Here is a 23,651-nt window from a genome sequence, read left to right on the forward strand (position 1 = left end):
GAGGGGCTCAGTCACTTGAATGAGTAACAGGAATCACACTCAAGATTCAAGGTTTCTGTAATATCAGTGCTTTTCACACCAGTGTGCACACACATCTCCCAGGGATAGTTTCTAAATGCAGATCCTGGGACTTCCCTGCTGGTCCCATTCATAAGACTCCATGTTCCCAGTGCAGCGGGGACGGGTTTGATCCCTGGTCGAGGAACTAAGATCCAAGATGCCGTGTGGTGTGGTCAAAAAAATTTTTTTAAGAGTTTTAAAAGACAGATCCTGATTCAACAGGCCAGGAGAGGGCCTCAGATTCTCCATTTCCAACAAGCTTCCAGGGGATGCTGGTCCAGAAACCACCTTCTGAATGGCACATTTCTATCCACTTGGGGACAAAAGATTGTGGAGCCTGCGGAGGGCCAGGTAAGAGAGCTCACTTCAGCCCTCATGTTCCTCACTCCACAAGGATGAGACGGGTGTTGCTATAACTGAATAGGGCTTTGCCCAATCCTCCCGCTCCGCAGATGGAGGGCTGCACTGCAAGGGGCTGGGCCGTGTAGGAGGGTGGTGACCAAGTGACCAAGCCTGGGCCGCTGAGAAGGGCGGTGCGTTAGCTTCACCCACAATTCCTAGGGGCTTCTGCTCACACTCCTGAGGGATCTGCAGACAAGAAACCAACTCTGGGTCTGGGTCTTGGCTGCGACGTTAAAGCTTATGCAGTGATCCTAATTCTGAAGCACTGGCCTCCTTTACACCAGGTGAGTGGGGGTGGGTCCCATCCACCCATGTGTCTGAAACCACCTGGGTGCTGTCGTGACCATGGCGGGGTGGAGCCCCTGACAAGTTCAGATCTGAGCAGGGGACTGGGGGATTACTGCGGGCAGATCCATGGCTATGGACAATGTTTTTCTGTGTATGTAGGATATTTTAAGCGTGTTTAGAGAGCATTAAGATAATTTTTTTAAAATACCCAAAGTGTGGATGAATTCGGATTATTTATGGGACATTGCATATTTTCTCAACTACCGTGTGTCAACAGGCAGTCACATATCACATGGGGCCTTCACAATATTCTGTCCTTAAAAAGGGGTTCTAGTCTTCTAGAACATTCACAAGAAGTGGCCTGACGGAAGGAAATTAAAATCCTCCAGCATTTCAGAGAATAAAAGATGTACGTGTATTAAATACATATAACTAAAGAAAATTGTGCTCAAATTCTAGGTGGCTGAGTTTCTCCCTTTGTAAATCAAAAAAAGAAAAAGCGCCCACAGAATTTCATCTCAGGTTTTAATAGAGGCTCTCATTCACTATATACAGGATTCTCCGGCAAAGGTGGCCTGGTGGGTAGCAACCCAACCGACACCAATAGCCACGGGCGGCTCAGGGGCCACTAGCGGGGACCGTCTTGGCCGGCTGCACGTCCTCAATCTCGGAAGACAGCCAGCGGTAGGTGCGGTGACGCCGCAGCACCTCGATGGCCTTGAGCTCCAGGGGCGTGGCCTGAACGCCCAGGTCTTCCAAGCCTGGCAGGTGAGGCAGGGTCCTGTCTGTGGTGTGAATCTGCGGATAGACGAGAGGCACAGAGAGCATTGAGGGCCAGCCTCGCAGACGCTCCAACCCGCGAGCTGCCTGAGTCCCGCCGCTGAGACTTCATTGGCTTCGGTGGATAGTGGGCAGAGACCACCGGAAGCAGAGCAGAGAGAAGTGCCTACGTGCGGAGGGAAAGGCAAGGCCCCACGGGTCAGCTCCAGGTCTATCCCCGAGCACAGAGCAGGGCTCAGGTGAGGGATAAGGAGCAGTCAGTCTGGGATAGAGCAGAGGGACTGTGAGATCCACAGGCTCAGCAGAGAAATGGGACCGGCTGGTTCTCTAAGCATGGCTTTCTGCCTCGGTTTTGCTGAATTAAGATCACTCAGCAATAATCCACGAACCTTGATGCTCCAGCTCTCCTGAACCTGGCTGACTAATGCTGACTATGGATCTCAAAACCCAAACCCACATTGTTTGGAGGGAAAGAGGTTAAGCCTGGAGATTCCAAAAACTCCAGCTCATCCATGAGCAAATGAGGAGGCTGGGTGTTCACCCGCAGCAGCATCAACCCTCTCCAGCCCAGGCACGTCCACCATCCTTCCCCCAAGAGCTGCCCAGTGACCCCCAGACCAAATCTCAAACCCACCAGCCTGCTGCCCCAACACTCCTCAGTGACAAATGTACAAGGTGCAGCCGTCAGACACGCTGGAGCGTCCTGCCCACCAGCTCTCCCGCCCGATCCTTCTTGAACATAGAAAGGACATCTGGAGACTGGTCTTGGATTCCAGACCCAGCCCGTCAGAGCAGGGACAACGGCTGCCTGTTCACATCATTCTCCAAGGACTGTTTCATCTTCTCTTTTAGGTAACATTCAGAGCGAGCTTCCCAGGTGGTTCAGTGATAAAGAATCCACCTGCCAGTGCAGGAGATACAGGAGAAGAGGGTTCGATCCCTGGGTCAGGAAGATTCCCTGGCCACCCACTCCAGTATTCTTCCCTGGAGAGTCCCACGGACGGAGGAGCCTGGCGGGCTACAGTCCATGGGGTCGCACAGAGTCAGACGTGACTGAGCGGCTAAACAACAACACTCAGAGGACAATATGCCCGCTGCTTGTCGTAAGAGGGAACAGGTTTTCAAAGGTAGAGGCAGCAGAGTGTATCTGTTTTGTCTCCTCTCTAGAAACACTTCCACGCGCAGTGGGCAAACGACCAGTGAGGGAGACCGGCATGGAGACAGCGAGGCAGGGCGCGACCAGCGCGCTGCAGGGGACGAGAGGCGCCCGGAGTCGGGCCAGAGGATGGAATGACCTCCCGCCTGAACTGGAGTGGGTAGAGGGGACACAATCCCCCACTTTTCTAGACGTGGAAAATTACCAATACTGTGATACACAGTTCCATAATAAAACGTTGAACAAAAAGGTAGGAAGAAGGAGGTGCGAGCTGGCACACTTGAGTGTCGCCCAGCAGTACCAACAGGCCAGTCTGTGCTGTCCAGAACAACAGCCACCAGCCAAAGCAGTGACTTTAATTACAATTTTACAAAATTCAAATCTTATTTCTGCCGTCACACAAGCCACGTCTCAAGGGCTCCGCAGTCACTGTTGTGGGGGCTGCTTTTCGAGTACACGCGGGGACAGAACACTGCCAGCCCAGCAGGAAGGACGGGGCAGCCCTGTTTACATGGAGAGGGGTCAGGAAAGGAAGGAATCAAGGCGGAATCCTCGACTTGGGGTTTGAGTATCAGAGAACAGTGATACCATCAACTGAGCTGAGAGGGCCTGGGAGAAAAGCAGGTTTGCGGCTCTCCTTTTGGACGAGCCAGGTTTTAGATGATGACTACACAGCTAAACAGATGGGAGGCTTGCTGCTGGGTGGGCGGGGGGCAGTCCAGGTGGGGAATCTGCCGCCATGAGTGCACAAACGGAACGAGGTGAGAGTCTTCCAGAGAAAGAGCCAGGACAGACAAGGGCGGAAGAGAGAGCCCTTGGTCCCCAACACCAGAGACCAGGGACAGAGGGTGAGCCAGGGAGATCGAGGGGGCAGGAGCAGCAAGAGAACCAGGGAGAACAGAGGGGAGTGAGGGCTTCAAGAGGAAGGAGGGCCGCCTCTGATTAGCATGGTTCCCCACGGGTGAGAGGAGGTCAGGGCGCTAACCACCAGGCCTGGCAGCAGAGACCTCAGGTGACCTGGGATGAGCAGTGTTTAGGGGGACAGTGGAGATAAAAACTGAAAGGAATGGATTAAAGCAGGGAGGAGGTGAGAAGCTAGCAGCCCCAGGTACAGCCCGCTCTTCCAGAAAGTCTGACGTACAAGGACACAGCAGCAGCAGATGGGATGGGCCAAGGGCAGGACTCTGGCCTTTAACACAGAGAGCTAGGAAGGCATGTCTGTATGCCGGTGGAGATGATCCAGGGGAGAGAAAACCTGAAAACCTCCAAGGCAGGGCCTGGAGAGGCTGGGCATGGTGAGGTTCATGCACATGGCGGGGCTGACCTGAGACACAGGGACTGCAGACAAGCCCGTGGAGCTGACCCAGGAGGTCCCTGGAGCAAATTCAACACTCGCTCATCCATCACCCACCCAGCAAGGGCTGGTCACCCTCATACTCACCCGCTCCACTTTATCCCTCGTGGTCCAGGGTTCAAATGGACTAATTTCAAAGAGCCGCCCAATCCATCTGGAAGAGGAACAAACAGGGCACATGTGATGAGCATCTCTGCTCCCTGTTCACGCCAGGCACGGCAGCTGCCAGGGAGCCGGGAAGTCACTGAGTGCGTTTAAAGAAACCAACGAGCACCAAACCTCCCGGCTCCCAGCCCGGGAGGTCACCTCTCCTTTCAAGCCGCCCGCCCGCCCGCCCGCCTCGCACTGGCTCTCCTTGGCCCCACCAAAGGGACAATGAATCAGGAAAACCAAGAGAGAGTGCAGCTGCCCCGCCCACAAGACAAACAAAACAGATCCATTGTTGAGTGACGCCTGTCAAATTCAATCAGAGTTAAGCCCCAGATATTCAGATATGTTTCTGTTAAGGGGCGAGGCAGGTGTTGGGCAAGATAGAAAGCGTGAGCCTTAAGGCAGAGGCCCTGAGGATCCAGGAGATCCAAAAGTGAGGAGACGCCTAAGATCTAGGGTTTGAATCAGGAAGCCGAGAGAAAACCCAGACGAGAGGGCCACCTGCCTCCTCGGTGCCATCTCTTCATCCTACCGAAACCTGGGGGATTCCTCATCTGTCACCTGAGCTCCGGTCTCCTGTGTCCTTGGGACAGGAGGCACACGAGGAATTCCTGGGGGCCCCCACATCCCACAGAGGACTGGAGGTGGAGCAAGGAGCATGCGCCCCAGGGGCAACCATGGGGCCAGCTCTACTTCAATGTGCTTGTCCTAAGGGGCCTTTATGCAAAGAGTCATTGAACCCAGGCTTCTGCTGGTTTTTAAAAGCCTGAAAAACATTATTCCAATGGGAGATAAGAAAAAAATGAAAAGGAAGCTGAAGACAGGTCAAAAGTTCTCCAAGAACTCAGCAAGCCTCAGATTCTGTCCAACCTGCTTCACTGGCAAAAAGGATAGTTTTGGCTTAAAACAAAAAAAACAAAAAACACTGCTTACAATCCTCCAAGTCTGCCCTGGTTCTATGCTAACACATCAATGAATCTTACCACCACACTGCCTTCTAATTTTCTATTTTTCTGACACCTGTTAGTGTATGGGCTTTTTGAGGGTTTCCTATAACATCCTGAGCGCCTAGAACATTGCCTAAGACACAGCTGGCATTCAAGAAATGTTTGCAGAGTGACTGAGTGATCAAGCAAATGAAGAATTCAGCTGCCATGCTGGTTCATCAATCTCTGGCAAACTGGACGTGAAAGTGTCCCTAACCATGACCTTACTGTGTGACGTGATCATTCCAAGGTGCTAAACCTACAGAGCGCTTCCCTGGCAGCTCAGGGGTAAAGGACCCGCCTGCCAATGCAGGAGATGTGGGTTTGATCCCTGGGTCAGGAAGATGCCCTGGAGAAGGGTAAGGCCACCCGCTACTATATTCTTGCCTGAGAAATCCCATGGACAGAGGAGCCTGGTGGGCCACAGTGCATGAGGTCACAAAGAGACACGACTTAACGACTAAACAACAGCAACACACCTACACGGGAAAGAGGGAGGCAAGAAGCAGGAAAACCAGACAAGCAACTGCAGGAAGCGGCTACATCAACCAAGGTCCTTTCCCCAGCCATGTGATCAGACTGCCTTGATGAAGGAGGGTCCCTTTCCCACTCCTGGGCAAGTGGATAAACAGGGAAACCTAACTGCTCCTTTATACGATCTGCCAAGCAAGACACTGCCAATGACACCCAGGACTTCTAGTGGGAGAATGTGAAGATCTACAGATTCCATCTTCCACCACGGTGTTTATTCACCCATGAAGCCACACTCCCTTTCTTAAGCTCCTCTGGTTCTTTCCCAGATGGACGTCAAGAAGGTGTCAGGAGCCCCTCCTGGTTAGAGATTCTGAGATTTCACCACAAGGGACACACTCCCTATAACCCCTGGGGAGGGGAGCATCACAAAGGGAACTATCCGGTTAGCTCTTTTCTAGAAGCACAAAAAAGCAGCGCTTTACTTACCGATAGGCAAAGTGTGGCATAGGGTACGGCAGGAAGGGCCTGTGAGCCACAGCAAAGACGTACTGCACGAGGTCGAAGAGCAGGTACCGATTGGGCCTATGAACAGAAGGTTCACAGTTCTTCAGATTACCTGCGCCTCACACACTTCTGTTTTTAGTTTAACAAGATAACATCATTCTTGTGAAAATGGAAAACATGTATGTCCTATAGGAAATACAGATTAGCACAAGGAAAAACCATCAGCCTAAGATGAAGCTAATAAACTTAATATATCCTTCTTATTCCCTTATTCATTTTTTGCTTTTATAAATATAAGATTACACAGGTCATCCTATTCCATAATGTCTTTTTCATTTAACATCAAACGCCCATCATTCTGAGTTCCATTAACTGTGACTCAGAATGGTCTAAGTGTCTCTGCTCACAGAGAAAGGGACACTGAAGGCTGTGTCCTTCCCAGCTTAGATCGCATGGCTCAGCACTGTAGTCACTCCTCCGTACATGTCCTGACAAAACCTCACCCCCGGGCTCCTCTCCCATCCTTGCAGAGCAAAACCCTTCTCTGGTTAATCCAAGTATCTGCACCTGAGCCCCCAGCAAGACAGAGTTGCAGAAACATACTCCTGGGCCTCCTCTTACATTTCTGATCTGAGCTTCAAGGAGCAGCTCAGCTCTGCTCTGCGGTCCTACTGGGTGCTCCTGGGGTTGGGGGGGGGGGTGCTCTTTCCCTCTTTTCTCAGGGGGTGCCTCCTATCTTCCTCTCCATCCTCAAATTTTCCATATACCTCTCTCTGCCACCCCATTCTGCCTTTTAGTTGATGATCTTGTTGTTTCATCCCTTACTTAATGATGCCTTATGAAGCACAAACGTTTTTAATTTCAATGAAGTCTAATTTATCCACTTGTGTCTTTGGTGGAGTATGCTTCTGACGTCACGTCTAAAACATCTCTGCCTAACCCCAGGTCCAAATGTTCCTTCCAAAAGTTTTCTAGCTTAACCCTTACAGTTAGGTCTCTGGTCTATTTTGAGTTAATTTTTTCACGTATGGGGTGAAATCAGAATCTGTGGCATCATTCTGCATGTGGATAGTACCATTTGTTGAAAAGATGATTACTTTCCCCATCTCAGTGTCATGGCGCCTCTTCAACAATCCACTGTCCATAAACATGGAGTCTGGTTTCTAGACTATCAATTCTGTTTAACTGACCTACACGTCTATTCTTATGCCAGTGTCACACTGTTTTGATAATTAGAGCTTCCGAGTAAGTTTTGAAATTGGAAAGCTTAAGTGCTCCAAGTTTATTTCTCTCGGTCAAAATGGTTTCCGCTATGGTGGGTCTTTTGTATTTCCGAGAATATTTAGAATAAATTTGTCAATTTCTGCAAAAAAAGAAAAAAAAGAAAAAGAAACTGCTTGAAGTTTGGTAACATCAAGTTGAATAGACAGATCAATTTGGGGAAAATTGCCACTTTAACAATATCGACTCTTCCAACCCAAGAATGCACAATGTCTTTCCATTTATTTTGGTTTTCCTTCATTTTCCTCCTCAGTGCTATGTGATTTTCAGTATACAAGCCTTGTGTTTCTTTTGTTAAATTTATACATACATATTTTATTCTTTTGATGGCATTGTAAATAAACTTATTTTATGTATTTTCAAGTTGTTCATTTCTGGAAAAGGCAACAAATAAGCCTGTGAGTGACATGTCTAGAAATTACTGTTGTTGTAAGTCACAATCCCTTTATTTTAATAGGCTGTACGATCTTAAAGTCAAACTCCAGTCACTTACCCAACAAAGGCAAAAGTTTTCCCTCTGGCATCTGGGTCTTTAATTGCATTAATAATTCCTTTGGTGACATCCACAATCTACAAGAAATTATAACACATGTTTCAGTAATTGCTGAAAGAGAGAGCAACAGAGAGATGTGGGAGAGAATTTTAAAAAGGGAGGGAGGAAGGAGAGCAAGCCACATCGATCACCACAAAATAATGCCATTAAAATGACATCACTGTCTGCTTTCAGAAAACTCCTAAAAGCCACTTCTCAAGGACTCAAATCAGCTCCATGTGGAAGGGTCACCGAAATCAATACTTTCTCCAGTGGGAGCATGTTTATCTCCAGGCCGTGCCCAGGCCTGTCCCACCAGCTCCAATCTCACCCCATCATCCTCCTCCTTCTCTTCCTTGTCTGTCACCGCGCTGTCACAAACCATGAGGCTGAACCACATGGAACACCCAAGATTCTACCATTTTGACTTTTAGAATAATCTTATGATATATATTCAGGGCTTCCCTGGTGGCTCAGAGGTTAAAGCGTCTGCCTGCAATGCGGGAGACCTGGGTTCCATCCCTGGGTCGGGAAGATTCTCTGGAGAAGGAAATGGCAACCCATTCTAGCACTCTTGCCTGGAGAATCCCACTGAGGAGGAGCCTGGTGGGCTACAGCCCATGCGGTCGCAAAGAGTCGGACACGACTGAGTGACTTCACTTTCACTTCACTTATGATAAATAATAATATATAATATACATATAACATAATAATCCATATGATATCAGACCCCACCGTTTTCACTGGGGGTGATTCGGGCCCCCAGGAGTCTCGCGCAAACGCCTGGAGAGTTTTAATCAGCACAGTTTGCGGGGGAGCTACTGCCATCTGGTGGCTGGAGGCCGTACCACAGCAGCCCCACAACAAACCGTAATCCCACCCAGAAAGTGCAGTGTTCCAGCTGAGAAACCCTGGTTCATCACCACACGGAATCCACACGGTTCTCACCTCTGCTCCCTGACATCTGGTCCCCTCTGCCTGGGCCACTCCACCCCACCCACTGCCTTTGACCAGTTGCGAGTCATCTTCAGGGTCTCTCCTAAGATGTCACTTCGCTGACCTCCAAATTTGTCCTCTGCCATACCTACGTGAAATCCCCTCCCTGTCAGCACTTGTCACACTGCCCGACAACTGCCATGCGGACCTGCCCCTGACTGGGGCCAGCGTTGAGGCAGCACGCATCTGTGTCTTCACAGATATGCCCAGAGACACTGTGAATATCCCAGTGATATTCCTCAAGACACTTCTCTTGAGTGAATGAACAAGTGAAAACGCACAGGGTACCTGGACCTCTCAGGTACACTGAGAAACAGTCAGTCAAAGCAATCTGACAGAGACAAAAATGTCAGAACTTACAGAATTAGGATAAAACCTGAAAACCGATCACTTGAATCTTGAATTTGGCAAAAGCTCCTTTATCCAGGGTACTTACATATACTGGTTGTTTCACAGTCTTCTTGCCCAAGGAAATAAGAGGGACGCCACCAAACCAGCGGATATCTGGCAGAACAAAGGCAACATCTTAGAAGGCCTCACCTGCCTGAAGACCCTCCTCTCTCTGGGTGTCCCGAGCTATTTTGCATAGTAAAAATAAATAAATGCAGCTGACTCTGCGGGAGTTAACGATCTTATTAAGAGGCAGCCACCTTTATTTGTTCTTCACACAACAAACACAGGAAGTGAAAGGACGGTCAAACACTTAGGGACAAGAAGAACAAGGAAAGAGGACCACGGCTTGGCTACTGTCGGCCACTCTGCACTGCTGGGCCACTCCCAAGGCGCAGCTCTACCTGCGCCCCATTCTAATCAACAGGCCAGCAACACAAGAAGCCCGGAGAAAGACGCAGGTGGAACAGACATGAAGCGTACGATCAATGTAGCACCACAGATGCACAGAAAATGGAAGTATTTAACAGATGACACCAAGACGGTCATTCTCCTATTTGAAGGAAGGAAACCTACTTGCGAAATAATTGAGGAATCTGTCCTCTCTGCCAAAGATGTCAGCCGGCTTTATGATGGTGGCTTCTGGAAACGTCTCTCTCACTTCCTTCTCTCCAACAGCCTAGACAGCCAAACACAACAGAGCTCTGCAGTAAGTGAGCGAAAACTTCCATCTTTCCACTACCAGAACGTCCTTCTGCTATCAGAACACCACGGGTCCTTCCAGGTCATGTTTGCCTCCAGGCTGAGGGCACCCTATGATAACACTCAGTTATAGGCACACCACCCCCCGCCCCACCTTATGTGCAGTTTTGCTTCACACTTTCAGTTACCCACGGTCAACTGTAGCCTAAAAATATTAAATGGAAAATCCCAGAAATACTTGCTAAGTTTTTAAAGTGCACGCTGCTCTGAGTGGTGTGGGGAAATCTCAGGTCCTCCTTCTCGGGCCTGCTGGCACATGAATCTCACATTATCACGAGAAGGGTGAGCAGTTAGCAGATGGAGCGACGGACAGGGTTGGGTGTTGCATTCACACCACTTTTATTACAATCTATTATAAGGAAAGCTATGACCAGCCCAGACAGCATATTCAAAAGCAGAGACAATACTTTGCCAACAAAGATCCGTCTAGTCAAGGCTATGGTTTCTCCAGTGGTCATGTATGGATGTGAGAGTTGGACTGTGAAGAAAGCTGAGTGCCGAAGAATTGATGCTTTTGAACTGTGGTGTTGGAGAAGACTCTTGAGAGTCCCTTGGACGCAAGGAGAGCCAACCAGTCCATCCTAAAGGAGATCAGTCCTGGGTGTTCATTGGAAGGACTGATGCTAACACTGAAACTCCAATACTTTGGCCACCTCATGCAAAGAGTTGACTCACTGGAAAAGACCCTGATGCTGGGAGGGATCGAGGGCAGAAGGGGATGACAGAGGATGGCTGGATGGCATCACAGACTCGATGGACATGAGTCTGAGTGAACTCCAGGAGTTGGTGATGGACAGGGAGGCCTGGCGTGCTGCGATTCATGGGGTCACAAAGAGTCAGACACGACGGCGACTGAACTGAACTGAACTGATTATAACTGCTCTTTTTTATTAGTAGTTACTGTTGTCAGTCTTTCTGTGCCTAATTTATACATGAAACTTGATCACAGGTATGTATGTACAGGGTAAGCAAAGCATATACTAGAGGGTTCTATACCATCCTTGGTTTCAAGCAGCCACTGAGGGTCTGGGAATGTAATCCCGGCAGTAAGTGGGGGGATTCATGTACACAGAATTGAAAAAGAAAATGACACACAAAAGAGCCCTGCATCGTTTAGCTCTTTCCATATGGGCTTCTTTCCATATTGATTCCAGGGAAACTTATGCAGAAGGAAGGAGAAAAATCAGAAGAGTTTTTTTTCTGGCCTCCATTTTCCCTTCCAATCACAGATTCTCTGGTTTGTGTCAATTATGAGCAACCTGCCAGAGAAAGGAGGGTGGGATGCAGGAGGCTACAGCAACGGAAGCGGCAGCAGGGCACGCCGGCCCAGAGGAGTGGGCACGGGGCCCTCCTTCCTCACCTCCTCTGCTCCGACACCCTCTCTCAGGATCCCTGTCCCTTCTGAGACAAGGCCCCTTGGTCACTGTAGCTGTCAGCGCCTTGCCTGGCCTTTCTTCCCACCCGTGCCTGCCAGGGGTGGCAACAGAGCCCAGAGGACTCGGACCTCAGTTTCTTGAGCTTCTCAACTCCAAAAACCTCGTCTCCACCCCACTTCCCCCACTCTCAACTTGGATGCCGCAGATCAAAACATCCCCAAGCACCCCTCCTCTGAGCTGCTCTCTGCTGACAAGCTCCTGGGCTGCCAGCCTGCCTGTTCCCTGCTCTTCTGCTCCTGAGATGCAACCCTTCACCTGCCCAGGACCCCAGTCCACTGTTTCTGCCTTCCTCCATACCAACCCTCACTGACATCTGCTCCAGGCTAGAGTCCATGGCCCACCTCTGCCTTCACTCTCCTGACTTTGGGTTAAACCATTGCTATTTAAAAGTTTAATTATTATATTCTGAATTCGAGCAACAGAGTGAAAACCAGCTTCTCACAGATAGCTTTGAAATCCCGAGTCAGGTATTCTTAACCAATTCCTATTTTTTCTTTCCAGGAATGTTCATATTGAGGATGTTTTTATAAGATTCCCCAAACTACTCAGCAACACCTGGTGCATGTGGAATTATTTTCGTCAATGGATTAGAAACTAGACGTGAGCTAAGGCCATGTCTCCCCAGCACCCACTATACCATGGAGCACACGGAAGGTGCTTAATAAATGATTTGTTCAGTTAAAGATCACAGTGGATCCAACAGCTGGAGCCAGTGTCAAGGAACCCTGAGGGCCTTATCAGCCTGACCCCAAGCAGACCCCTCATGGCAGGAACCAAATGCCGAAGGCAGCTCCAGGCACCAGGGCCCCTCCTGCGTCCCTGCTGATAAAACATCTCTGGTTACAGGCCGACTCCAAACCAGGCTGGTCCATCTCCAGGCACAACTGGGATCACAGTGGGGTTTCTGGGAGTCCAGGAAGGCTAACTACAATGTGAACAGCCATCTTCCCTTGCAGATATTTATCCTGCCACCCCAGCTTTCACATCACTCCTCCAAAGGCATAAGGCATGACTATGCAGGGGTCAGAGAAGGAAAGACAGTCCTTGAGCTTTTCTGGGTGACACGGGTACGACTCTGGTACAGGAATCAGACTCTACCTTTTGTGTTTAGCCTGTAATTCTGTTACGTGCTAAGAAACTTTACACTCTTGAGCGCAGGTAACAGGATGAGCCACCCATCTCTGCAGCCGCTTCGCACAGTTCCCTGCAAACAGAAGACACCCAACCACGCCTCACCCACACGACAATCACACCCTGGACAGGAGAACTAGAAATCCCCTAATTCTGGACACGTCGGTGAGAGACCTTTCTCACTTAACTCACGCGCCTAAGGGGCCAAGAAACCCCAGCTCTGTGAACCTCTTTCCAAATTGACTTGTCCTGTACCTTGTTTCTCAGATACTTAGAAGAGCTCTTAATATCAGCATTCAGATGTGAAATGTGAATAAATTTTTCAACTCCAGCTTCTTTGGACACTTGAGCGATGGCTTGGGGAATCTTGACAAAAACATCCTCAAAATCAAAGTTTCTGGAAGGAAAAAACAGGGGGTGGTTAAGAACACTTGACTTGGGATTGCAAAGCTTTCTATGATAAGCTGGTTTCCATATGACTGCTAGGATTCATAATAGTTAAGCTTTTAAATAGCAACGATTTAACCCGAAGTCAAAGGTAACAGTTTGTTTTTTTTAATTTTACAGGCCTGCTCACTGTCATTACCATAATGTCAGGCTGGCTGTAAGTGATCAAATAGCAGAGGTATTGTCCTCTGCCCTCAAGGCTCCCCAAGGCTGAGGCCCTTTAACAACATCTGGCTGCACTGTTTGGGTGGGGAGGGGGGAAGTGCTGGGTGCTGGACGGGAAATCATTTCTTATTCCTGGGCCTTTGTTCCCCTCAGAAGGAAAAAAGGAAACTAAAAAAAAAAAAATACATCACTCACCAATTTGATGCAATAACATAAACTAAGAGCCTGCTCTGTACAAAGGGCTGTGATAGTCATCTCAGGGGCTAATAGGCTGAATAAGGCCCGCAAGTCATCCGAGAACTTAAAAATATGTGACGAGGCAGGCACACCCTAAATACATCCAAGTTAAACTCTCACAAGTGCGGAGAAAGAGCATAAACAAAGAGCTGCAGAATCACAGGATTAAAACCCCTTCAGCTACGCGCTTGAAACTGTCACAACATTGTTAATCGGCTATACCTCAATACAAAATAAAAAGTTAAAAAAAACCCTCAACCTTATCTGTTGATAAACAACATATACAGGGGCTAAAAATCAATTTCTATCCTTCATTAACAACATGGAGAACAGACTGAGAAGACTGCTCACACGAGAAAAACCAGTGTGTAGCTTGTTAGTCTGGGGAACAGGAAAACCCTCCTTCCTACCCTATCCCAGCTGGAAAGATCCAAACATAGGACCCACAGTGGCAAGGCCGGCAAGGTGACGGCACCCACTGCGCTCGCACGATTTATCCTGGATTTTCATGAGCAGCATGTCACAATGTCTGCACACTGGACTTACCACCAACTAAATCCCCAGCTGGGGGGCCGGGGTGTGTGGGAAGAAGGGAGGGGTCAAGTGGGGAGGGTGGCCCCTGGGTGTGAAAAGGCTGTGCAATCAACACTGACGAACTACCTAAAAATGTCACAGCTACAATCCCTGGCATGTTACATGCCCAAGAAATGTCCACTGAGCCCTCAGCCCGTGTGCAAAGAAGAGACAGGAGGCCAAGACTCACTTGGTCTCCCACTCTCGCCCGACCAGGTTGATGACCACATTGCTGTGCTCCACGGCTCTTCGGATTGAGTCCTTGTCTCTCCCGTTCCAGTCCTGTAACACAAACGTTTTTTAAAAGAGCAAAGTGTGTCAGTGGAAAAGTGCAGGCCCAGACAGGATGATGAAAGAGAAGTCGGCTAGTGAACAGCTGAGCCAGGCACCCAGGCCCCGAGTGCTTCTCCACAGAAACTGCAGGCACTGGGATAGCACAGTTCTGCGTGGAAAGGACCATGCTGTGCACTTGAGGATGCTCAGCATCCCTGATCCCACCTAACCAACCATATGGACTCCAGTCACGTGACAACCAAAAAGGGCCACACATTTTTTACCGCTCCCTTGCAGGCTCTCCCCAACCCGCCCCGCTGCCCTGCCCTCCTGGCAACTATTGGCCTAAAGGACAAACCTGAAGGCTGCAGAGTAACAACACTGAACGCTCAGGAAGAAGTGTTTCAAGTGACATCTATGCAAAGCTAGCCAGGTTATAAACCACCCTGTTTGTAATCTCTGTCTAGAGAAACACTGTCCAGGAGAAATGTAACATGAGGAACACATGTAATTCTGATTTTTCTATTAGCCTCATTTAAAAGAATGAAAAGAAACAGGAGCAATTCATTTTAATAATTTACCTTATTGGACCCAACATACTCAAAATACTATTTCAATGTGATAAATGTGAAAAATTACTAACAATATATTGAATAGTATTGCCTTAGCACCAAGTCTTTCATTTACAGCATACCTCAATCCAGACCAAGTGACATTTCAAGGGCTCAAGAGCCGACGTGGCCAAAGGTTACTGTCCGGCACGGGTTAAGAGCAGGGGCTGGCAAACTATGACCACAGGCAAATCCAGCCTGCAACCTAACTTTGTAAATAAAGTTTTATCGGAACACTGCCACTCCCATTTGTTCACACACTGTCTATGGCTGTTTTGGGGGCCTCCTAGGTGGCTCAGTGGTAAAGAACCCTCCTACCAGTGCAGGAGATGCAGGTCAATCCCTAGGTCGGGAAGATCCCCTGGAGAAGGAAATGACAATGCACTCCAGTACCCTTGCCTGGGAAATTCCACAGACAGAGGAGCCTGGCGGGACACAGTCCCCGGCATCACAAAGGGTCAGACGTGACTTAGTGACTAAGCACGCACGTGGCTGCTTTCAAACTACAAGGGCGGAGCTGGGTAATCATGACCTGCACAGCTTAAAGTATCTCCTGTCTGGTTCGTTAGGGAAAAGTCTGCTAAGCGCTGGACTAGGGTTTACAAGAATGGCCTGTGAATGGAGGACACCCTTGGTCCACTTTGGCAGGAAACTGCTGCTTGGTTATACTGCCTCTCTCTCCCAGAAATGACCTTAGCAGTTCACATTAGTCGGCTCCAATGATCAGTAACCCGGGCTCTCACCATAAAGATGATCTGGCCCAGGTCACCCATGGGACGAAGGTGCATGGTGTCATACGGCTCACACCGGTAGGGGACAATCACCTGTGACCCCATGCGACCTAGAAAAGAATGGGTTGAAGCAAGGATCAATGTTAACGTAATACAATTACATTATACAGCAGTGGTTTTGTAAACATTTCAGTTCTAGCATGACTGTCTTTGTTCTTCAGTCGCTCAGTTGTATCCAACTCTTTGCAACCCCATGGACTGCAGCACACCAGGCGTCCCTGTCCTTCACTATCTCCTGGAGCTTGCTCAAACTCATGTCCATTGAGTCGGTGGGGCATCCAACCATCTCGTCCTGTCATCCCCTTCTCCTGCCTTCAACCTTTCCCAGCATCAGGGTCTTTTCTAATGAGTCAGCTCTTTGCATCAGTTGGCCAAATTACTGGACCTTCAGCTTCATCATCCGTCCTTTCAATGAATACTCTAGTATGATACGTGAATCACTTCTATGCTTAATTTTAAAAATATATTTTGCCATTATGCTCAAGATGTCATAGGGCTTCCCAAGTGGCGTAGCGGTAAAGAACCCACCTGCCAAAGCAGGAGACACAAGAGACAAGGGTTTGATCCCTGGGTGGGGAAGATTCCCTGGAGAAGGGCAGGGCAACCCACTCCAGTATTCTTGCCTGGGAAATCTCATGGACAGAGGGGCCTGAGGGCTACAATCCATGGGGTTGCAAAGAGTCAGACACCACAGAGCACATAACCTCAACAGAGATATTGTTAACTTTTCAGGGTTCCCTATTTCTGTATTAACATCCTGTACAAGAAGTCTGTGCCTGCTCTGAATATACAGGAGTCCAAAACTACATAAATCCAAGATAGGAGGAATTCAAAACACTGTGACAATGAAAAGAAACAGAGCTCACAGCTTCTCGGTAGATAAACATAATAAAGAGCTTTGGAGTTTGTTGAACTTGAGGAACTTGACTTACCAAGGTGGTTGACAAGGTAGCGGCCCAGGAATCCCGTTGCTCCAAACACAGTGGCCACAATCCCACTGACGGAGGAACGCCCACCTTTCCCATGTGGTATGACTGAATGATGAAGCTGGCGCTGGGGTGGGCTGTGAAACACAGAGGCAGCTAGGGCAGGAACAGAAGAGCCTTGAAGAAAACCCAGAACGCACATAAAAGTGACCATGAATACAGACAGCTTCCCTTCCTGGAAACGCAACATTATTTTGCTCTCAGTATTTTCACTTACTTAGGTAACAGTGCAAAGTTAACTTTTGAATTACAAGTTATAACTGAAGTGCCAACTGCAACAATAAATACAAATGACTGCAACAAAGAATCCACAGGACATAAGGAAACTGTATAAAGATTAGAACACAAACTCCCTGTCCTATAGGCTATAATTTACCTAGAAAGATAAATCACCGTATGAAAAATAATAAGCAATTACAAATTAAGAGGGTATAAACCTCCCCATGAAAGGAGCAGAAAGAATGCAAACTAAAGGCACCATAAGTTAGATGACCCTGAGGAAGGATTCCTGAATAAAGCATTCTGAGAAAGGTTTGAGGGATTAATGACAGAAAAGATAGATTTCCACGTGAAACACCTAACACATCTAACAACGCAGGAGGAGAAATGAATAAGCCCGGTGCAGGGAACAGCAAAAGACGCGCCTGGAGCAGACTGTGAAACTGATGATGAATGAAAGCAGAGTCGGTGATATGGGCTGGAGGCAGAGATGAAAGATGATTTTTTTTTTTTAAGAGTGCAATTCAGACTGTACCTTTAGTACAACACTACTGAAAACCATCCAAAGTTGATGAGTAAGCTACTAAGAAAGTAAAGCTGTGTCTGCTTACTAGAGATGACTGCCCAGAAACCAGTTTTTCCCTATCCAAAAGTGTGGAATTGGAGAAAGAGCCTAGCTTACCAGACAGGTACTGAAACCACAGACGTTAAAAACAAACACTGCAGATCAGACACATAACAGTAACAAAATAATAGCATCTAAATAACACCTAAACTTACAGAGGCATCTGGCATCCCTCTTAGGTATTATTTTATTTCACATTATCTTTACTGCCACTTTGCAGACCAGAAAACCACAGCTCGGAGAGGTTCTGTGCCTAAACCAAAGAGCCAGCAAAGGAGACTGAAAAAGAGAGAAAACAAAAGATAATGGTAATCCAGAAGTCAAATGAAGAAAGTGATGGATGGAGAGAATAGTTAACTCTATCAAATGCTGCTGAAAAGGGAAATAAGCAGAGGGCAGATAGCTAGGATCTAAAAGATGTTGGCTGTAAGTGGCCTGAACAAGAACAATTTTTCTGGAGTAGGAATGCAGTGGGGAGGTCCTAAGAGGAGTATTGAAAATTCTTCTTGGGGGATGCAGTGTAATGGGACTAAGGAAAACAGGACTAGAGGAACAAGAAGACAAGGAAGGGTTTGTTTAACATGAGCTATTATAGCATATTTATATGCTAACAGAAAACCCCCAGCAGAGGGAAAATGTCAATGACCCAGGAGAGGGAAGAAGAGGTGAGCGGGGAAGAGACCAAAGGCCAAGGGAGGGACCTGACTGCCCTTCCATCAGACCAGGAGAAGCTCATCCACTGTAAGAGGAGGGAGAGCAGAGACTCACCCCAACTCAGCCCTCAGATTTTTACAGTGGGGAAAAGATGCTTCCCATCTGATTCCTTCGCATTCTCTGTAAAGCTGAGAATAGGACAGAAGCATGTGCTGGAAGTCTTAGGAGACTGGCAACATCAACTAGTCATATGGAGAAAGGGAAAGCAAATTTCCTAGAAAAATACGCTGAAAATTAACTTGAGATTTTTATTCATGAATTTAAAATAAGAACGTCAATTCATGTGGAGTGTTCCTTAACTCAGCTCTCCACTGCTTGGGGGCAGGTAGGAAACATGTAGAAACCTTGATTTAATCAGCTTTTTTTTTTTTTTTTCCCCTTTTATGACAAAGGGATACAGACTGGGGAGTTGAGAATGTATGAAAGGGAATGATCAGAAATAATGAGTAAGGAAGTTAGGGCACAGGATAAAGACCAGAGCAAACAAAATCAGGAGAATTACCAGAGTCAAGGTATGAACATCTCCAAGGGAGTAAATGTGTACAAAGCACGTAGCACGTTACCCCGGCACACATGAAGCATTCCGTGAGTAACAGTTACTTTCACTTATTGATACTATTGCTGTGAAAATCCCCAGAAGGTAATGTTACACGCATCTCACACAGTTGTTTGTTTTTTCAACAATTACAGACTGAGCACTCTTCAAGAAACTGTGGCTAGCACAGTAAAAAAGACACAGCCCCTGGCTGCACGGAGCTTACATGTTAGGGGGCTGGCATGAACATCAGTAGCAAATGGGTAAGTGCCTTGCACACGTATCTACCTTGCACTCTATGCATGCTCATGGCTGCTCAGAAGCTCAGCCTGCCTGACTCTTCACGACCCCTGACTCTTCACCACTGTAGCCCGCCAGGCTCCTCTGTCCATGGGATTCTCCAGGCCGGAATACTGGAGTGGACTGCCATTTTCTCCTCCAGGGAATCTTCCTGACTCAGGGATCGAATCGGGGTCTCCTCTGTCTCCTGCACTGGCAGGCAGGTTCTTTACCACTACTGCCACCTGGGGTCCTCCACAAATTCAAGTCATTACCCTCTGACTCCAGGCTCTCCATTTTCTTCCATTTACTGGGAACACCATCAGGGAAATAATATTCTTTATTCATTAAACCTACTTTGGCTTCCTACTTAATATCTAAACCAATAGTCTCCAAAAACATTTGCTGGCACACTGCAGTGGTGTTTTTGTTTTTTAAGTATCATTTGTAAATTACATGCACCTTCTATATAGTTCCAATATGTTATACATGTTATGCAATATATATGAAAGCACTTAGAAAAGTGTCTGGTATATAGTTTGAACTATGTGTTAGGTATTACTATTACAGAAAACATTTTTTTTAAGTCCTAATACTGTATTTTTATATATCATTGGTTCCTCTTACAAAATCCATTTGGATGACCACTGGTCTACGTTCTGCTTGGCTTTCAAAGGTCTCCATTATTTGATTCCATCTAATGGGGATTCCCAAGTAGCACTAGCGGTAAAGAACCTGCTTACCAATGCAGGAGACGTAAGAGACAAGGATTCGATCCCTGGGTTAGGAAGCTCCCCTGGAGGAGGGCATGGCAACCCACTCCTGAATCTTGCCTGGGAAATCCCATGGACAGAGGAGCCTGGCGGGCCACAGTCCATTGGGTCACAAAGAGTCAGACACAACAGAGGCGACTTGGCGTACATGCCAAGGAGGTATTCAACCTCCTTTCCTACTGTTTCAGATCTTCAGGAAGTCATTTCACTACTTCCGAAGAATTCTACATCCTGCTTCCCTTCTCATCCCCTTGTCCTTGCCAGTGCCAGGAAAAAGCCCAGCCCCTCTTACTCTCCAGATCTAAACAAACAAAAATCAGCGGAAGCATTGAAATTCTCCACAAGCCTTCCAATCTTCCCTCCCAACTTCAGATGACCTAAGTGAAAGTGAAGTCGCTCAGCCGTGTCTGACTCTTTGCGACCCCATGAACTGTATAGCCCACCAGGCTCCCCTGTCCATGTGATTCTCCAGGCAAGAATACTGGAGTGGGTTCCCATTTAATCTCTCCCTCTTCTGACTTCCTCTGGTACTTCACAGTCTCTCTGCATTTCACTGTGTTTTACAAAGTTCTGTAGTGTTTTGATTACATTACACACTAGACTGAACTCTCCAGAGTTTACTCAAAAGCTTACTTTGCCAGAGATAACAAAGCCGAGTGGTAAAGAGTATAAGGTATGGCATCAGTTAGGGAAAAAAATGAGTTAAAGGGGAAAAGAAATGTATGTAAATGTCTATGACTGTGGTTAGCCGGTAGCAGGTACTCAATAAATTGCAGTTATTTGATTCACAACCTACATTATGTGACGCCAACGTAACTGTTTAACAAGAGCCAGCAAATGTCTCTGCAAAGAAGTCAGGCTAAGAAACCATTCATTGTAAATGGCGTGCACCAAACACCTGCCCAGTGGTGTGGAGTTGTTCTACCCAAGATGGAAAATAAAAAGGAATCTCCCAAATACTGCTGCTCTCAACTCAGCTAAGCATTAGAACTACCTGTGGAGCTTTTTAAAATGTAAGGTGGAAGAAGCCAGTCTCAAAAGTTCTGATTGAATAGCTCTTCAGTGAGTCCCTATCTCTGTTTAATATTATAAAGCTCTAAGAATGATTCTGACACGCACCTAATTTTGAGAGCAAATGATATTCTGTAATAACCGAAATACACAATGGGAAAATGCAATTTTTGGAGATTGACACAGGGCATATTGGTGAAGGATAGGAGAGTGAAATAATGAAGCTGTACTCCCAATTTCCTTGCCTTTCTAGTCTCTCTTAGTGAGTGGAAGAGCAAATGTGTGCTTTCAACTTGAGGACCACAGAAGATCCAGTCAGAACAGAAGGGACAATAAGCTCTACTTAGACAAATCTTAAGGTATTCCTTTATTCTTCTTCCTTTATTTTGATTCGGAAAAGTACTATTACAAATACTACTTGAATCTATTGAATCTTCTCAGAAACTCCCTGATGTTGTGGTATGATCATTTCCACTGTCATACACAGAATCTGAAGTTTAGACTGATTCAGAGTTTTCACAAAGTCATAAAGTCAATCTTTCCTCCAATATCCCTTTTTCCCCATTCATTTCAGATTCCTATCCTGCCCCTCAATATTTCTTTAAAAAAAAAAATTTATTGTATATTGGAGTATAGTTGACTAACAATGCTGTGTTAGTTTCAGGTGTACAGCAAAGTGATTCAGTTATACATAAGCTAAGCTAAGCTAAGTCGCTTCAGTCATGTCCAACTCTGTGCGACCCCATAGACAGCAGCCCACCAGGCTCCCCCGTCCCTGGGATTCTCCAGGCAAGAACACTGGAGTGGGTTGCCATTTCCTTCTCCAATGCAGGAAAGTGAAAAGTGAAAGTGAAGTCGCTCAGTCGTGCCTGACCCTTAGCGACCCCACGGACTGCAGCCCACCAGGCTCCTCCATCCATGGGATTTTCCAGGCGAGAGTACTGGAGCGGGCTGCCACTGCCTTCTCCGCAGTTATACATATATTCACATCTATTCTTTTCAAACTCTTTTCCTATTTAGGCTGTTACATAATGTGGAGCAGAGTTCTCTGCTCGATACAACACATCCTTGTTGGTTGTGCTGTGCTTAGTCGCTCAGTTCTGTCAGACTCTTTGCGACCCCATGGACTGTGTAGCCCGCCAGGCTACTGTCCACGGGGATTCTCCAGGCAAGAATACTGGAGTGGGTTGCCATGCCCTTCTCCAGGGGATCTTCCCAACCCAGGATCGAATCCAGGTCTCCCACTTCGCAGGAGGATTCTCTGTCATCTGAGCCAATCTGTGTTAAACATAGCAGTGTGTACGTGTCAGTCCCAAACGCGCTAACTATCCCCCGCACCCATCCTTTCCCCTGGTAACCATAAGTTCCTTGTCTATGTCTGTGAGTCTGTTTCTGTTTTGTAAATAAGTTCATCACTTACATTATTATTTTTTAGATTCTACATATAAACTATATCATAGGGCATGTCTCTTCCTCTGCCCAGTATTTCTTATAACATCAAAGTCAAGGCTTCCCCCGTGGCTCAGTCGTAACGAATCCGCCTGCCAATGCAGGAGACACCGGAAACGCGAGATCGATCTCTGAATCGGAAACATCAGCTGGAGAATGGAATGGCGACCCACTCCAGTATTCTTACCTGGAGAATCCCATGGACAGAGAAGCCTGGTGGACTATAATTCTTGGGGTCTCAAAAGAGTCGGACACGACTAAGCAACTTAAACAGCAACCTTACAGCCGTTATCAGTACTCTGAGTCTCTCTCCTCTTTTCTCCTCTTCCCTTCGCGTTGCTCCCGTTCTCTCCGCAAAGGCCCTTTCCCAAGGGCACAACTTAATATATGAGCCGGGGAAGGAGAGAAAGGAGAAACCGTCAGAGGCAACTGCGGACCTAGAAAACCAGGGGGCCCAGGGACTCGGCGCGACCGCTGCAGCACACGGCGTCACTCCCAAAACTTTAGATCTGCATCTCGGATTCCCCATCCGGGGCCGCCGTTCCCGGTGACACTTACGTGACATTGGCAGGGCCCGGACAACTCGGGGGTGAACGGCAGCCGCCATCTTCTCCCAGAATCCCCGGCGGCCGGCGCTCGACTACGGCTACCAGGCTGGGTCAAAAGGCTTCCTCCCGGCCATCTGCGCAGGCGCCAACTAGGAATGAAAGGGGCGAGTTGGAGGGTGGGGTGGACGGTGGCTCAGAAGAGCGCTTAGGAAACCGCGGGAAGGGGTTGAGGGATGTGAGGAAGACCGGGAGGAAAGGCGGACAAAGAGAGGAGTCTTGAGATCAGAATTCCATGTCAGGAGCTGACGGTAAAGATGACGTCGGAGTATCGAGGAACCTGAAGTTCAGAGTAAACCACAGACCGAATCAAGGGCAGCAGCTCAGCTTCCCCAACTCTCAGTTTATCGCTCCCTGAAAGTGTCCGCTGGGGCGGCCCTTGAGCCCTGGAAGCTTTTCCAGGAGAGAGCCGGGGCCCCGAGGACTGGCGTGGGTGGGCACGCGGAGAGAAGAGGTGAGGGAGAGAAATACACGTGAGAAAGGATGCGTTCGTGGAGTCAAAGAGCAGGTTACGTCCCCCGGGGCCTTGGCTCTTGCTGTTCCCTTTTCCGGCGGCGTGTCACGAGCTTAAGTCTCTGCTCGTGGATGACCTCGAAGACGACTTCTCTGACGTGTTGTATCATTCCACCTGTGTTTTAAGTACTGTGATTTACCAAAGCCCTTATCTCACCACCCG

General features: G+C 47.8%; 1 protein-coding gene across 1 annotated transcript; it reads right to left on the reverse strand.

Moving 5' to 3' along the window:
- Positions 1 to 1,261: 1,261 nt before the first annotated feature.
- Positions 1,262 to 23,048, reverse strand: NDUFA9 (NADH:ubiquinone oxidoreductase subunit A9). The gene is made up of 11 exons (XM_052640218.1): positions 22,929 to 23,048; positions 16,712 to 16,882; positions 15,732 to 15,829; positions 14,295 to 14,386; positions 12,938 to 13,079; positions 9,930 to 10,032; positions 9,400 to 9,467; positions 7,929 to 8,005; positions 6,137 to 6,232; positions 4,128 to 4,194; positions 1,262 to 1,548 (listed from the first exon to the last, which is right to left on the reverse strand). Exons 1-11 carry the CDS (start codon positions 22,975 to 22,977, stop codon positions 1,369 to 1,371), a joined length of 1,143 nt encoding a protein of 380 aa, XP_052496178.1. The 5' UTR covers positions 22,978 to 23,048; the 3' UTR covers positions 1,262 to 1,368.
- Between the last annotated feature and the right edge of the window lie 603 nt (positions 23,049 to 23,651).

This window comes from Budorcas taxicolor, chromosome 5 (assembly GCF_023091745.1).
Source record: "Budorcas taxicolor isolate Tak-1 chromosome 5, Takin1.1, whole genome shotgun sequence".
In the NCBI taxonomy this organism is placed as follows: Eukaryota; Metazoa; Chordata; class Mammalia; order Artiodactyla; family Bovidae; genus Budorcas; species Budorcas taxicolor.